This window comes from Pempheris klunzingeri, chromosome 22 (genome assembly GCF_042242105.1).
Source record: "Pempheris klunzingeri isolate RE-2024b chromosome 22, fPemKlu1.hap1, whole genome shotgun sequence".
In the NCBI taxonomy this organism is placed as follows: Eukaryota; Metazoa; Chordata; class Actinopteri; order Acropomatiformes; family Pempheridae; genus Pempheris; species Pempheris klunzingeri.
The window spans coordinates 13,998,620-14,015,960 of record NC_092033.1 but is presented as its reverse complement, the minus strand read 5'-3'; the positions used below and the strand labels follow the sequence as shown (position 1 = coordinate 14,015,960).

At 43.1% G+C, this 17,341-nt stretch overlaps 1 protein-coding gene across 3 annotated transcripts in view; it reads left to right on the top strand.

Annotated features, from left to right (window-relative positions):
* usp6nl (USP6 N-terminal like) overlaps positions 1 to 16,958 on the top strand; it is a 75,062-nt gene extending 58,104 nt beyond the window's left edge. For all 3 annotated transcript variants that reach the window (XM_070853736.1, XM_070853735.1, XM_070853734.1), the window contains 11 exons: positions 102 to 141; positions 1,312 to 1,392; positions 5,219 to 5,326; positions 6,372 to 6,481; positions 7,086 to 7,134; positions 7,464 to 7,584; positions 8,707 to 8,801; positions 9,153 to 9,218; positions 9,841 to 9,940; positions 10,026 to 10,178; positions 14,062 to 16,958. In XM_070853736.1, coding sequence (XP_070709837.1) covers positions 102 to 141; positions 1,312 to 1,392; positions 5,219 to 5,326; positions 6,372 to 6,481; positions 7,086 to 7,134; positions 7,464 to 7,584; positions 8,707 to 8,801; positions 9,153 to 9,218; positions 9,841 to 9,940; positions 10,026 to 10,178; positions 14,062 to 15,680 — 2,542 coding nt within the window. In that variant the 3' untranslated portion in view covers positions 15,681 to 16,958. The remainder of the gene's footprint in view (positions 1 to 101; positions 142 to 1,311; positions 1,393 to 5,218; positions 5,327 to 6,371; positions 6,482 to 7,085; positions 7,135 to 7,463; positions 7,585 to 8,706; positions 8,802 to 9,152; positions 9,219 to 9,840; positions 9,941 to 10,025; positions 10,179 to 14,061) is intronic.
* The last annotated feature ends 383 nt before the right edge of the window (positions 16,959 to 17,341 follow it).

Genomic DNA, 17,341 nt, shown 5'->3' with positions numbered 1-17,341 from the left:
TCCACTGCACACATGACAGCAAAAATCACTAAAACATAAAATGAGAGAGGTCCTTCCTGTTTCCTCCTGTTCATCCCTTCCCTTTCTTCTTCTCTCCTCAGTAAGAATGAGCTTCCATCCTACGACTCAGTGGAGGAAAAGGTGAGTTACTTCTTTACTTTAACGTCTCTTTTCCACATTTGCATTTGAAAGGGTTTTGGAAAAGAGGTCTGTATGATCTAGACTGTTCCTGATAGGAGCAGGCAATAAGGATCTAATTATCTATCATGGTACATGTAACCATTCATGGGTATATTGATATACACTGGATGTACACTGGAACATCAGCTTATGAATAAAATAACCTGGCAGGAATTTATTTCTGTAACTAATGCAGCTATATGAATTCATTTAAAAACAAGATACATCATCACATAGATGTAGAAGATATATAAAAAAATAGCCCTGCTCATTGATTGTCACGTTGTCTTCGAGCACATATCACAGCACAGATGGCCACAAGAGAACTCTCCTCCCAGAGCAGGGATCTCAGGAACTTAATCTAGACCTCGGTGTCTGCAGTCCAAATGAAGATGAAGTTCCTAAGCTCTCAGAAAAGCTTCCAGGGAAAGCTCCTGTGTTCAAAGAGAAAGAAGTGCTGATTTAAACACACAAACATTACTGACAGAAATATTCTCAGTGTGACTTTCTGATTTTATTCACTATTCATTATTCATTTATTTAGATTTTAAGAGTGTGACTATCAAGTTCAGACCTTTTTTTGATTGCACTTCTGGCTTTTGGATAAAAATAGTGGCAGTTTTTTTTTTTTTTGGTTGTTTTTTCAAGCTAAAAAAAACTTTTCAGTTTTGAAAACTCTAACAATTCTAACAACCTGTGGCATTTAAACTGACCAAAGGTTGCATCCTAAAGCCATGGGACACCATGGGAAAATGTACACTTAAAAAAATCAATTCACCTGAGCTATCAGCCCCCCCCCCAATACTATTTGATTACTTAGGGTTTAGGAATGGACTCTAATTCCAAAAGAAATTGATCATTTAATTTAACAGAAATGACTCGGTTAATTAAAACCTAATAAACATAAGCCCCAAAAGTGATGCATGTGGTGTATGAAAACCAGTAGAAACCAACATCTACACAAGATCTAAGATCTAAACACGCAGCAAGATCACTTTCAAGTCGCTCCTTTTTAACTGTCAAGTTGTTCTGACAGTGATTCCCATCGGTCGAGAGCGCAGCCACAGGAAAAAAAGAAAAAGAAACTGACGAGAGGACGTCATTAACGTGTCACTTCTCGTTTTCACTCAGCAAAAACACACGGAGGTGGAGAGGACCACCAAATGGCTGAAGATGTTGAAGAGCTGGGACAAATACAAGAACAGTGAGAAGGTGAGCGTCTGTTCTTCTGTTCGATGCCACATGCCAACCTCCTCTTCACCCCCTCACACTCGCCTCCACCTGTCCTCCTGTTGTTGGAGGCCTCAGTTTGTGAGTTTTCAGCTACCGAGTGCTTTGTATTTAGAATAATCCTTCAAGAAGTTACCGTTTCCTTGGAGTAGTTAAAGCTGCACTATTCCTCTTTTTGGCTACTTAGGGACAGCATAGCAACAACAATAATGTTGTTTTTTGTCTACAAAATGTCAGGAAATTGTGAAAAATACCTTTTATTTGATTTTGATTTTAAAATAATCCAAACTCAACACATGACCCAGGTCAGGTTGCTACAACTACAAAAATTACACAGTAATTTGATCCTTTGTTAATATAAAAATACTGATAAGTGCAGCTTTAAATTGAAAAAGGATACAATTCGGATGAGAATCAATCCATGATGGCATATCGGTCTTGCAGAGTTCATATCGGTCTCCTTGTGCCCTCTGCTGCAGTCGTCCTGTCAGCAGCAGATGTGGAGGAGTGTCTCTCTCCCACAAGTAACATTGGATGGGGGCAGGTATCAGTTATGGATGCCTCCATTAGAGCCTTTTTAGATCCAGGTTGTGTTGTGATGTTGCCTGGAGCGCTACGCCGTGCCCTTCATCTGTGTGTTTGGTTTCAGCTGGGATTTAGCTGCTGAGCTGCTGTGTGTGTGGCTACGTAGCGTGTTGGGGCTCTGGAATGGCTGGCACTAAGAGCAAAGTGAGACTCCTTCTTTGGCATCGCCTCTCCTTTGTTTTAAAAGAAGTGTTTGCAGCGGGTAACAGCCAAGGACACAGCAGAGTGTTTCGCCCTTCCCTCCATCACATCACTCTGTATCTCCGCCTCCTCCCTCGTCTTCTCTTTCTTCCTTCCTACAAGCTTCAGGGATAGTTCTTGTCCTCTTTGTCAGTCAGCAGCGTGCTTTCAGCTCAGCGAGTAAACTAGTCACGCTTGATATGTCTCTTATTTTGTTTCCTCACTCAGCAGCTGCTGAGAACATTTAGCCCGCAGTGGGAAAGCACAATAGAGCCCAACAGATGTAAAGAAACCATAAGATTTTGTTGTGCCACACACTACAAACCCGCCTTGAGGTTGCAGTGTTGAGAATAACAGTAATAAGATTGTACCGTCTGAGACCTCACAGAGCCCTGACATGATCTTGAAGGGGGTTGTGGCATCAGTGAGGTGGTTGCTGCTGGTTATAGTAAATACAAGTAAGGAGTCTCAGCCCTGATCTGTTCACACAGTCGATATATATTTCTCAAAGCGGGGAATACTTATTCACATCGTAAAGGTGGTCATGCGCATATTAGAAACATGACAGACACTTGACCAGCTGATCCCAGAGCTGCGTGGGAGAACTGATCTAATCAACGTGTGTAATTCATTCCTCTTATGAATGTGATTCGGGCGCGACGACTGATGGGACCCACCCTGGGTCAGCTGCTGCTGACAGCAGGCAGATACAATCATACAGTGTGAGACATCGCCGAGCGATGGTGGAGCTCGTGTGTGTGTGTGCTGTAAACTGCCTTCACGAGGCAGGAAACACCTTTTGGAAGTGTGAGGTCAAACTCCAGGTGAACATCAGTTTTAGTTAGAATCCGTGGAAACAATGAGCTGCATGTACATTTGTATGTATGTACACAGTGCAAAGAAAGATTAGAACGGCAGAGATTCACAGAAATGTAAATGTTGACACACGTGTTCAAGTACACACACACACACACACACACACACACACACACACTCAAAAGATGATTAGTCTAACAGATGCTCTCATTGACTCGCTCATCAGAGCCTAATTACAAAGGCTGTTGCACTAAAAACTAGTGAGTCCCAAGTGTGGTGGTAGAGGTTGATGAAGTGAAGGCTTTGGATTCTGCACACACACACACACACACACACACACACAAGCACGTCATTAATTCTGAGATGACACACACAACACGCTGCCTTTTTAATAGGCAAACACACACGTCCATCACGCAGGCCAGATTATAGTCGAGCTGAGTTATGATTCTTCATCAGCTCTCAGCTCGTTCTCACACATCTCAGTCAGTCAGTCAAGTCAGTCAGTCAGTCAGTCAGTCAGTCAGTCAGGCAGCTGTCTGACTCCCTCCACTTGTTTTCTTTTCAGGTCAGAAAGAAAATGTATATTAGAATAAAAGGCTGGGTCTGTATGGGCGAGGGAGCAGCACTCTGGTTTCGATTCATTCATTTGTTTTACATTGTTAGCTAACTATTATTGTTGCATCTAAACTATTAAATGTAAGTGTTGTCTTCTGGTGTTCAGACAGCTGATCAGACAGCTTCAGGTGCACTACCACGTCCTCCTGGCCAACCTTCCTCCTTACGCTCAGACTTGTGATCTGGCCAGCAGACACATATACGGCTCAGTGTAAAAGAAACCGTCTGGATACGAGACGCTTGACGTGACCAGTGTAAATGGGGCATCAGTGACCTAAGAGGCTCCCTTGACCACCTCTAACTTCTCACAGATGTAGGAGCTAGTTTTAGCAGCGAATTACTCAAAGACCAAAACCTGAGGAATCCTAAAGTTAGCACTGGCACGCTTCTTACAATAACTCCAGCAGGTAGGAGCTACTTTTAGCCTCAGGATGTTCTGAGCACACGGCCCTTTAATAGAAGCACTGTCCTTTTCATAGGTGTCCCCTGTCAGTCACACACACACACACACACACACACACACACACACACACACACACACAGTTGCAACAACTACTCCCCTATCTGCAGTATAACTGTTCCGGCTGGTTGCGTTTTAATAGCTGTAGACGGAGAATTCACTGCTCCGATTAGCTTTGCTGTTCCAGCAGTTTGGGGTTTAAGACTTAATCTTCCTCACCCGGAGTCCGACTGATTTTCCATCTCTTTGTGGACAGTGAATCACTTTGGACTGTTCTGCATGCAAAGCAGTCTCTCAAACTCCTCCTCTCTGCCCACAATCTCTCCTGGAGCTCGTCCAGCCAGATGGTCTCGGTTCACCTTCCAAAGCCCTTTGCTTTTGCTCGGGGAGGGCGCCCAGCACACTCATGCATACGCTGTTTGTATCTCTGACATCTTTGACGCGCTGAGAGCAGCTTGGTTGATGGGCTGCTCCATTCTGAATCATTTTTGGCTTCTGCCAGAGGCTCTGATTGCATCTCTGTGGCCTGCGGCGACAACCTTTAAACAGATGAAATTGTGTATTTTTTCCCACTTTGCTTGTTTCACCATTACAGGCATCATTTTACTGTGATGAGATGTTTTTCATTTAACTGTCTTTTTGGACACTGTAACTTTGGGAGCACTTTGTAATCTGCAAGTGAAGAGGTTTCTACATGAGGTATTTAATATTAACGATGGAGCCACATTACGTAAACTTAATGAATTGAAAACTAAAACATAAAATTAACTATATTTAGCTTTTTAGAAGGTTAAGAAGGCTTAGATAGACAAAGATCTACACTTTGAATGGGTCAAAGAGTCCTACATCACCAGGTAAACGTTAAAGATATTTAATGTGCAAGGACATAAAAACAGAGCAAATCCTCACATTTGAGAAGCTGGAACCGCTCAGTACTTGATATTTAGTTTGATAAATGACTTCTCAGGTCTGTCGCATAATGTTTCTTCTCAACGCTTTCTGATATTTAATGAAAGGCCTGATGTTTAGTCAGAGTAAAACCTGAACTCTGCTCTGGTCTAAATGTCGATCGTGTTTGTGAGGAGCCTGGAGCCGCTCCTGTTTGAAGGCCTTTCTAACAATGACCTCCTGCTGTTTGTTTCCTTCCAGCTGGTCAGGAGGATCTACAAGGGAATTCCCCTGCAGCTCCGAGGGGAGGTGTGGTGTCTGCTGCTCGACGTTCCCAAAATAAAGGAGGAGAAGAAAGACTTCTATGAGGTACGGAGCTAAACGCGTTCTCTCCCTGCCAGCACTTGACGGTCCTTCTCTCCCACACTAGTTTACATAATCAGTGCAGCACAGCGGGCCTTCATTAAAACACAAGCCTCATAAAGATTCATAAGCGAGCCAGCATGCACCTTGGCTGTATTTGATTCCACCGAGCTCCCGAATTATTGCGAGCAAGATGTGGGTTTGGAGGCTTAATAATGTTTGTGTGAAGCTGCGCAGCTTGTTTCTGCATACTGTACGAAACCTTTGTTTCTCCTCTGCAACTGTGGACCTCATTAGAAAAAGTTTAGCCAGCATGATCAATATATTCGCTGCCTTCAGTTTCTGCGTGGAAGAATTATAATTATGGGTTGAGGGCACACAAGTAACCAAGCAAACAAAAAGTGGAAAATAGAAACTGTGGAAGAGAGAGGTTGTGCGTGGTGAGCGGGGAAGCTGTGACCGTAACTGATGCTGAACCTGACACCTAAAAGATCAAATGTATGACGTCCCAGCTGAAAACACTGTTATTGTATCTCTCTCTTTAAACTTTTTGCCCGCAATTATCATGTAAGCATAATAAGGCTTATAAAAATGTTGCTAGTGACATTTTCATTGACAAGAAATTAAAATACGGATTCCTCCTTCAACCAACTGAGAATGAATGCTGATGTGTACTACAGTGGATTTTGTGTTTTTCAGACTGAACAATCTTGTCTGAAGCATTAAATTTAACCTGAACTATTAACTGAAATGCTATCTGAATGAATTCAAGGCAGAAAACATGCTGTTAAATAGCTGAATTATGTTTAATTTCACCAAGCTGTCTTCATCATATAAACGCTCCCTGTTGTTAATTTGCTCCAGACCCAGTTGATTGTTACTCGATGTTTTCCAGATTAAACTTTGGTGGTAAAAACATTTTGCAGGGCTGCGCAGGTGAAGTCTTTAACTTGCAGAGACGTATTATAGTTTTCAAGAAAACACGACCCGTCGTAGGACTTCTTTTCTGCCTCTGTCTTTAATCTGCCTGCGTCTGTCTGGTGGTCTACAGAAGCTAAAGGCCAGAGCCAGAGGACTGTCCCCAGACATCCGTCAGATTGACCTGGATGTGAACCGCACCTACAGGGACCACATCATGTTCATGCATCGCTACGATGTCAAGTGGGTATTTGCAGAATACACTGCTGCTTTCACAACCAGCCTTTACTTTCACACCTCCTGGGGCTGTTTTTCACTAATGAATTGCCTTTAATGGTTTAATTAATGATAAATAGTATAAATAATAAAAACAAGTGTGTCACCCCGCCCTTACTCATTTGTAAAATTTGAAGCCCCAAAGCTTTCCCTCTATGGAAGTTAAAGAGCTCATGTCCTCTTTTCTGTGTTTGGACTTCTGCTTTGTTGACAACAGAGTCTGATACATTTTGCACCAAGAATATCAGCAACCAGCCGTAGCTCTCACTAACTCTATATGGGAATGGACCCTGTTTTAACATCACTGTAATATGCCTTTCACACTACTGGTCTGAAAATAAGAAATCTATTCAGCCGTTTTAGCAACACAGGTCTGTCTTTCATTTGCTAATGTGTGAGGAGGACATTGTAACATCACATTCATGGCTGACGTGCAGCTCTTAAGTCATAGGCATGTATTTGAAATAGAGGTTAAAAGACGTCCAAGCTGTTATGAATGGCGATCCTGGCCCCAAACTCTGGATTACTGGCAGGGTTTTGTGGTAATTGTAGTTTGTGTTTGTGTTCTCAGGCAGCAGGCTCTCTTCCACGTCCTCACAGCCTACTCCATGTACAACACGGTGAGTCATTCACACTCTCAGTCTGCAGAATACTGCACCGGTCACTATCCTACTATCTTTTTGAGTGACAGCCTCTGCCTGTATACTTTTTTTTTTTTTAGCTCTTTTTTTTTTAAGTACTGGGTTTTTAAGCTGTTTTGGGTGCATTTTCACAAGTGACAGGATATTGTTATTATCCAGTTCAGTCTTGTTGTCTCACATTAAAGAAAGAAAATACGGCAAAATCATATATGAATTCAAGATGATCCAAAATGTTTCATTTGGCTCGTGGACACATAAGCAGTAAGGAATCAACTCATCATCTTTACCCTGACTGTGTGTGTTTGCAGGAGGTGGGCTACTGCCAGGGCATGAGTCAGATCACAGCTCTGCTGCTCATCTACATGAATGAAGAGGACGCCTTCTGGGCTCTGGTCAAACTACTGTCTGGGCAGAAGCACTCCATGCACGGTAACGCATCCACTTTTATGGGGCGAAAAAAAAAGTTTGGTTATCTCTTGTAGCATATTCTACTTTGAAAACAAATGTAGGAGACCATCTGCTGCCATTCTAGCTCATGTACTGAGACGACGGAGCACGTGACCAGAGCGTCTCACTTGCTGCTCTTTACTCCGATATCTTAACGCATGAGGTCTATTTTTGCTGGCTCACATTTCAGAGGCATTAAATTCAGCATGTAGACAAAACTAGTGTCCTTCAGATTAAAAGTTCCTTTTTAACCTTGGAAATAGCAGCTGATCAAACAATCTCACCGCAAGGACTAATAGTTCTAGTGGAATACCTAAGTCATCCTCAGCAGCTGGCCGTAAGGAGAGTGGATGTCTACATCTCTTGGAGGATCATGTACACATCTCCAGTACTGAAACTCAATGAACCTTGTGAGGAGATTGTTTAGTCACATAAGAGTGTAGAAGTTAACAGGTGGTTGTTTTTTGGGCGGCTTCCCTCACCTGAGCTAACTAGCTTATTTAACGATGCTTAATGATGTTAGTTGATGATTTAATGATGAGGAACCAGTTGCTTTCATCGTGGCATAAATATACATATACTCAAAACAACGCCCTTACTAAAGGTGTTAAACTGACCCCTGTGGTTTTCTTCGAAACAACCTCCAGGCCTCAGGACGTTTGCTGGTCTTGACAAGTGCATGATAAACGCATCAACAAAAAGACATCAGTGAGGAGGGACTCAGGACAAATTAGAAGCGGGCATACTGCAGCGATGAGCACATCAATCTCTAGCAACTGACACTAAAACCTCCATAAGTGGCCAAACATACTACACTCAGGGATATGTCTTATATACTATAAACATACAGGCATGTGAATATACATCCATGTTTTAAAGGATTACCAACTGGCCCTAAAAGGAATATGTACAACCGAGGAGGAGACGTGGACTTACAGTTGGGCTGTCGAGCCGTTGCCGCTGCATTCTGCATGTGAACATTTTTGCTAAAATTAATGAAAGAATACTGTATGTAACTGCAGGACAGGAGCATAAGACACAGCTGAAAAAGATGAGGACGTATTACCCTGTTAACCTGAGCATCCCCGCTGTCCTCTCCTTCAGGGTTTTTCGTCCCCGGCTTCCCGAAGCTGATGCGTTTCCAGGAGCACCACGACCGCATCCTCAAGAAGATGATGCCCAAACTGAAACAACACCTTGTGAGACAAGCAGTGCTGCTGTAGCAATTAATAATACGACAAGTGCTCATAATACCACAGCTAAAACATCTATCCAAACACCTAAATAACTGACTTGTGTTATTACATTACAACACGTCCTGTAATTTCATTACTTAATTCCTATTATGGGATTTAATTTGATAAGTAACATGTATCCTATGTAGAAATGGTGTGAATATACTGGTGATATTTATCCCTCTTGGGTGAACAAACCTCATATTTCACCCATATATGTTGCTTTTGCTGCTGTTACGATATTCTTACACATCAGTACTGCCATACTCAGTGCACTGAATACATTTTCTGTTGGGTTTGATTCTATGTGTGCAGGACAACCAAGAGGTGTTCACCAGTCTGTACACCATGAAGTGGTTCTTCCAGTGCTTCCTGGACAGAGTAAGTCCATCAGCGGCAAGCTCAGCCCGCATATCATAACATGAACATGCAACAGAACCATGAGGACATATTTAATCTTTAGTGTTCAGTGATTCCTCCCTCATACGTCAAAGATAACACGAATCACTCGCCATACTGGAATAATGTTCTCTGGTCAGCTCTTTGGAATCAAAATAAAAGCGTGCAGTTTAGCTTCAGTCAGGAAGAAAACAACTTCAGATCTGCACTAAATGATATGTGATAACATCAGACTTTTAAAGGATAAGACTCTTTATTTTGCTTTTTGTCACCAAATCCCATCCAAAGACCAAAACCAACATGCTAACAAGTCCCCAACAGATGCATCATTTCCTCCTGTTTGTTTACTAAAGACTACAGTGCCCAGCTGTTAAAGGAAGTTACTGAGCCTTTTTTAAACTGCATATTTGCGAGACATTTTTAGAGATTTACATCCTCAACCAATAGTTTTGGGGGTGAGAGCCACAGACAGGGTAGGGAAGTCAGAGAGTAACATAATACATAGATATATATAGCCAGCCTTCTCCTTCATATCAATGTGAGCCAAAGCATACAGGGAAAACAATACAATGATCCACTAATCGTCTGTTCTGTGTGTGTCCAGACTCCGTTCACCCTCACCCTCAGGATCTGGGACATCTACATCTTGGAGGGTGAAAGATTGCTGCCCTCCATGTCCTACACTGTTCTCAAACTGCACAAAAGTAAGAGAGTTTACTGTGCAGAGTACCAGCAGCTGGCGTCCACCTCTCGAAGGCCCAAAAAGTCTTATTTGATTGTGATCTGCAGAGCACCTGATGAAACTGTCCATGGAAGACCTGGTGGAGTTTCTTCAGTCGACTTTGTCCAAAGATTTCTTCTTCGAGGACGACTTTGTGATCGAGCAGCTACAGGCGTCCATGACGGAGCTCAGGAGGGCAAAGCTGGAACTGCCCGCGCCAGGTAATGTTAGAGCACCAAGCACACAGACAAAGAACAACCAGCTGGAATACCAAAAGGGACATTTCTGATTGGGATTTTAGGTCCAGTGATGATGTGGCTGCAACAGAGCCACAGACAGACAACAATAAACCAACATACTGCTCATGTTTATTCCCATTTTACCTTAAATCTGATCTAAAGTAGTATGCACTTCATTGTGTTGTATGCCCCACAGATTAATAGTAAGATGACCGCATAAAGAAAGTATGTTTTTCCAGGTGGTTGTGATTATTATTCGTTTTACAGAATTCCTAATTAGCTATTAGCGCGAAAGGTGAACCTTTATTTTTCCAGTATTATATCAGTGTAAACTGAATCTGAAAACTATTTAAAGTCACCACCTTGGGCTTTCCAAAATTGTGATGGCTATTTTTCACTACTATTTGAAATTTTATAACTTCAGTGAATTGTCTGTTATATTACTGTTTGAAAAAGGGAATAATTCAAAAAACTTGGATGAAAAGCTGCAATCCATATTGAAGCAGTCCCTCAAAAATACATCAAATAAGTCAAACACTACCCAGAAAGGCCATAGTTGCGATGCTCCCTGCTGTCCTTAAAGCAGCAGCACTTGTAGTAGCACTGTGTTTCTAATCCTGCTGTCTCCTCATTAATCTGCCTTCTCTCCCTCTTCTTTCAAACGATGTTAGCCAACAACAACAAAAGTGTGGCCGTGAGTGGGGGCCACATTCCCTCCTACAACAGTAACCGGTGGGCTATCCTGACTGGTCTTCCCTTCTCCATGTCTCTGTCCATCTGTCCCTCAGTCGGTCCGTTCGTCCTGTCTGTCTCCTGTCTGTCCAGCAGCACTCCGGTTTTTCCTCCACAAACTAGCTGGTTTTATTCCCCACATTATATTTTTAAATAAGTTCAGATGCACTGCTTCAGTACTTATTTGGAGTTCTGCAGTGGCTGGCTCTACTCTTGTCTTTCTATCTTCTTCAGTTTTTATCCATGACACTCATGATTTGACTCTGAAGTAGTTGCAATTGTAAAACCTTCATCTTTATCCATTGCGGTCTTTTAGGTGACATAAATTGCCCCCTGGTGGCCAACTAAAGGCACTGTATGATACTGTTTTGAAGTGGGACCTTATCTCACCATTGATTTGTTTTTCTGTTCGATAGCCCGTTTTGTTAACGTAGTATTTCTGAGAGACAACTATCACTGTTCTTAATCAGCTGCTGATCTGTACATTGACTACTTAAAAACCCAGCGAGCGCACTATTAATATCACAGCATGTTACTCTCCTAGAACTAACCTGACTTTTCTGAGTGCATCCTGCAGCTCATAAGAACTAAAACTAAAACTATACACTTAAATTTAAACTCATAAACTCTCCACAGTCTTTTTCAAGTTTCTATGTGTTGTCTTCCTCCTGGATTTAGCCGTGAAGTTAGTCCTCTGTAGCAGCAGCAGCCACTTTTTTTTTTTTTTGCAAGATTTCTGACTTTAATACTGTAGCTGAAAAAAGGAACCCAAAACTTTCCTTCCTTTCAGAGCCCACACAACTATAACAGTAGCTGTCTGTTCGCTTCCCTGCCCGCTGACAAGATAATGAGTCTCTTTTCCAACACTGGAGGCTTTTGTTTAACTTCTGTTTTAACAACCATCTGCTACCACAATTGCGGGTGTGCAGGGGGGATACTTTTTAAACTGTATTTTTGTATCTGAATTGACTAAACTGTGAGAAACGACAGTGGTTTTATGGTTCTGTAGTCTCGAACTTCACTGGGCCTAGTTTGAGTTAAGACATGGCCTCCTCCTTCTCTAACCACCATCACCACCGCAGTATAATTTACTCTGTGCAAACAAACACCAGCTGGATGAATCCCTGATCTAGGGTGCCTTTCTTTCTTATGTCTTTGCTCAGCAGTACAAGGATTCGGGGTGTAAACTCAGGTCAGGATGGGGTATTTACTTTGAAGGCTACAGATAGTCGACCATTTGTGCTGATATTTGGTATGAATAGATGTAATCATTTTGTCCCGTCAGGAGATGTGTGGTTTTATGAACCTTGAAATTCAAAAGCTACAATTTTTTTTTCCAATCAGACCTGTGTGAGAGAGAGAAAAGCCACAACATCATCTCTACTATCACAGTGTAAATGCTATTCCTTTAGGCAAGGTTAGGCTTTGTTTTATAGACTCACCACCATCCCTCACCACACTGAAATCACTTCCTCTTTCCAGCCGCTTGAAACAAAAACAACACAGGCACCGACGTAGTGGCCTTGAACAGTTCAGTCATGAAGTGAGGAAGACGGAGCACAAAATGAAAAGATCTGTTAGGCTCAAACAAAGCTAGTATACTTAAGAGGAAGTTCAATCAAACCAGCCAGAATGCAAGCTTACCTGCCTGTTTAAGTGTGGCGCTATTGCTGCCCCGATAGAATGTGATGGAAAACCTTTTGCACCTATCTGGAGTTTAAAAGAAAAATATGAAGGGAATCTAAAATGTTTTTTTCCATAACACTATAAATTCAATGAGTAAACATTAGTAAATATACGCCGTATTTGCATCAGTGATAAATATTCGATCACAATTTCATGTAGTTCTACACAGACTGCATTCAGGTTGTAGCTACAGGTTTTTAATGTTGATTTCCATTCAAATATGTCATAATTGTGCCTTTTTTGTAATTAAATTACAAAACAATATCTGTGTGATATCCTAAATAAATATTAGTAAATGTATTTAAGTTAAGTCTAATTCTAATTTCTAGACATCTAAAATTTGATAAAAATGTAAAATAATGTTTTTGGTTGTTTAAGCTATAAAATCAATCAATCAAGCATTTTTGAAGTTCACTCTTTCAGAATTACATCTGATCTGATCTGAAAATACATTCAGGAACTGTGACTAGGTTTACTTACCTGTATTCTGGACAGGATCGTCGTCACTGAGTAAAGATTCCTGAAAGAAGATAAAAAAATGTATTAATCTGGTGCTAGAAAGAGCATTTTTTTCACATCAGCTGATCCCATTCAGATCAATACTGCTAATGGAAAATTAGATGAGGAAGATGAGGCAGCTCAGGTTAGTTTCCCTGGTTGATTTAACCCATTTGTACCAGAGAAAAGGGTCAGCGCGTGAACTCGACATGGACAGACGCATGTTCAGTGGCAATAAATTCACTTCCTGGATCACTCCCACAGCACTTCATCTCCCTCCAGCCGCTGTCTCCGGAGTCTGGTGATCACACTTTCCCTTACAGTCCCCACTAACACCATCACTGTGTCTGCACACTGTCTATGTTCCTGTCAACTGCACTTCTTATTTCTATTTGACGTAAAGCAGTAAGTCAAAGTATTAATGTCATAACTTGAACTGGTTGTAGAAGGGTAAATTTGGTGCAAGCTTAGTAGTCAAAGTGAAGAAATACTTCTGTGAAGTTAATGCTTGTACTTCGAAGTCTCAATGCATTTAACAAGGTTCATTAATCAAGAACTATTTCTGTGTGACCTTTTAAGTCCGGGGCTCCTGCTGCAGCTAAGTACGCTTTAATGAAATGGAGTGAAACTCATAATTTCAGAGACCACTCCACTGAGTGTCACCTCCTTACTGAGCCCCTCCTGCCAACTGGGAATTGATATCAAACACTATTTCCGATGTTTTTTTCTGCCCCTTGTTCTTTGCCTGTGGAGATGTGATTATGTGTTGTCATGAATGTAATTCTCCTTTATTTTGACCTCTCTATGGCAGTGGTGTTGCATGAATCCATGTCCCTGTTGTGACTCCTCATCTGATGTGAATCAGCGCCACACAGTGTGTTAAACCATCACCGTTCAGGCTTGTTTCCTGATGTTGTTCTAATGTTTTTCCTCTGATTTGCTCTTGCAGCTAAAGACGAAGAGTTTCCCAGGAAGCCTCTAGGGCAGCTTCCTCCTGAGCTGGCAGTAGCAGGGGTGAATCATGTGGCCAATGGTCAAACCAATGCCGAGCCTGCTGAGCCCGTGGAGCCTCCCAGGGACCTGAGTCCTCTACCAGACCGCCAGCGGGACAGTCGACCGCCCAGCCGGTCACGCCGGGACTCGCTGGATAAACCAATCCGCCACCATAAGGCTGACAAAAGGGATGTACGCTCCAGGGGATCTGGGGAGATCCACAATGAGCAGCAGAAGCACTCCACCTCCACCACGCCTGAGCGGGGAGCAACACCGCCCTCAGCCCCCACCCCTACACCACATCTCACCACCGGGGAAAGGGGGAAGCCTCAGAGCCACGCCACCGCCAACCACAACTCCAACGCGGCCTCTAGCTCTCGCAGAGAAATCACTCCCCGCTGGTTCAAACCCTCCGAGACAAAGCTGGAAGCAGTCAAAGCGGCAGCAGCCCGGGAGGTCCAGCTGAGCCGAGGGGCGTCGCCAGCCCCTTCCAGCCCAGAAGACTCTGTTCTGCCCCACCACCGACCCCGCTCCAAAGGCTTCGTCCCCGGCTCCAACCGAGGCTCCAACGCCTCCCAATATGACAATGTACCAGGGCTGCCGGAGCAGGATTTCGAGATCCTGGACCTTGAGAGACCTCCGTCCAGAATGAGGATCCCTCGCAGTGAGACACCCTTCAGTTTATCATCCCTCCATCAGGGCAGCCCCAGCCGTGGGCCCAGCCTGGCCGGGAGCGTCCTTTCCGTCTCATCAGGGCCCAGGATGGCCAAACACCCTCTTCCTCCTCCATTTTCCCACAACAGTCCAGCAGGGCTCCAGGGCAGCTACCCTGGCAGCCAGAGCCAGTACCACACCCCTCCCCAGCAGCACTCCCCAGGCAGAACTACTACCGAGGTCCCCATCCTCCATCCCGCCTACAGCGTGAGCCTGGACCCCAGAGGCGAGGACAGACTCTATGCTCCGCCATCTCGATATACTCCACCCTCCAGCACAGCGTATGGGGAGCGAGCATACGCCACCACCCAGCAGCAGACCAACAGCCTCTCCCCAGAGAAGGCTCTCATGAACAATTCTTTCACCACCTACCGCAGGCAGCTGCCACCGAGCTCCACCCACAACCTCCGAAACACCAGGCCTCCCCTGGACCACTCCCTGCAACTGGAGACCCAGGGCAGCTCCACCCCAATCTACCTGCAACAGCTCACCTCCACCGCACAGGTCTACGCCCCGGTGGATTACAGGTTTGAGGGGCATCAGAGAGGTGAGGCAAACCCGCACTACCTGCCAGAGGGTGGGCCTCGGCGGCCCGTAGACGGGCTCCCGTGGGCGCCAGAGGATGAGCTGCCCCCTAAATCCCCAGGTGGGATGCCCCGCTCGCCCAGCTTCCAGCGAGCCCAAATGTCTCCCGTTCAGGAGTTCACTTTTCCAGCCAACCCAAACGACCTGCTTCACTACAGGACACAGTTCCAGGAGCAGCAGCCCGTCATAAGGCAACAGCTCCCCCAGCTGTTTGGAGGACCACACTACAGGCACGCACAGGAGGCGTTCGCCATGCAGGAGTCCATGTTGCTGTGATTGGAAGCTAGAAAAACACTGTAAGAAACTGAGGAGTAGTCACTGACACTGTGGTAAAGACGAGCAGTAGTCCTAACTTTGTTAGGAAACTGGTTTTGTCTCGGCTCTGTTGTTCTTTATGTGTGAAGTACTGACCTTCTGACTGTCACTCTGCATCGTTACGTTGCAGGACGCACCAGCCTCTGACGTTTTTACTGATCACTTTAAAAAGAGAGAAAAAAACTGACTGAAGATTTAATTTTATTTTTGGATGTAAATCATTAACGAGAGGTGACAGTATATATCTTTTAGAGTCCGATATGTACAGTGGATTTTTTTGTGTTAATATGCTGAGTTGTCATCAGTAGCAGGGGAACACACTCCTGAGAACAAAACTCTGATTTATTTTCCATTTTTATTTTTTTATATGTTACATCCAGATATTTACATTAGAGATCGATTTACTCTATATGCTTGTGAATGTTATTTTTCAAAGAGAAGAAATAATACTATGTCCAATGATAGAATTAGAGAGAGAATGTGTCACTGTAAGTTTTGATCTGCATTTCAATTTTGAAGCACCTCCATTGTAGAAAGAGCAGGGTTTGTTGTTTGTTTTTTAGTTTTCTGTTCAGTTTCGGTGAAAATATTCCTTCCTGATTAACTGATGTGCAATTCATTCCCCTTTCATACATGAAGTACAGTACTTTGGGTATTTACACATCTTTAAGCCAAGAGTAGTTTTTGGTTAAATTCCAACTCTGTTTTTAGACTCAAGGAAAAGAGAGCTAATTTGTGAGGGCTAATAATGCATATATATATATATATATATATTGTTTGATGGCTTTAAGCCATCTGATTTGCTAAGTAACCATAGGTAACATGTTTTTTTTTAATCAATGTACTGTTACATCTTGAGCACATGCAGTCAGAGATGGATGTGAACTAGTGTCACAGTACAAGTTTGCTTTACTTCATTATGTCTTATTATTCTCAACACTGTCACATGAACTACTGTTGAGCTGCTGGCACTTCCACTGGCATACAGTCATGTGGCACAGACTCACACACACTACATGTCACAAATGTCACAAATGTGTGAGTCACACATTTCAACATTTATGTCACATTCCCTATTGTTATCTCTCCTCATACTCTGGTTTTAAAGCAGTTACTCTCACACAGTATTGCCGTACTGTTCATTACATTCCCTAAGTTATCTTTGTTTTTTTTGTTAAACAACTAATTGCAGACCATTCTGATACTTTGCTTAATAAAATGAGGTGGGGTGAAAATGAACCTTTGGCTCTGTCTTTGACTTGGAATTCAGAGGTCGTATCATTGGCATGCATATCTTGACATTTATCCCAGAGGATTTTCAGCTGCTTGCTTTTTCCATTAATAATCAAACCCTGCCCCCTAGTGGGCCAGTGTAGCTTTGGAATACTGATGCAGGGCATAAACCAAAAAGGTAGGGATTTATGTTTAAAAGATGGATATATGTTAATTGCTTTTCAGTGAGTTAACACACAATACATGCAGAACCCTGGAAGATATATCTTTTTAAATATTTCTGTAAATGAGGTTCCAGCACATTGCAGAGAAAAGCACTAACACTCACGACTCTGAGCCTCCAAACAGAAATGAATATTAGCTACTGACTTTCATCTAGTCACGTTTTT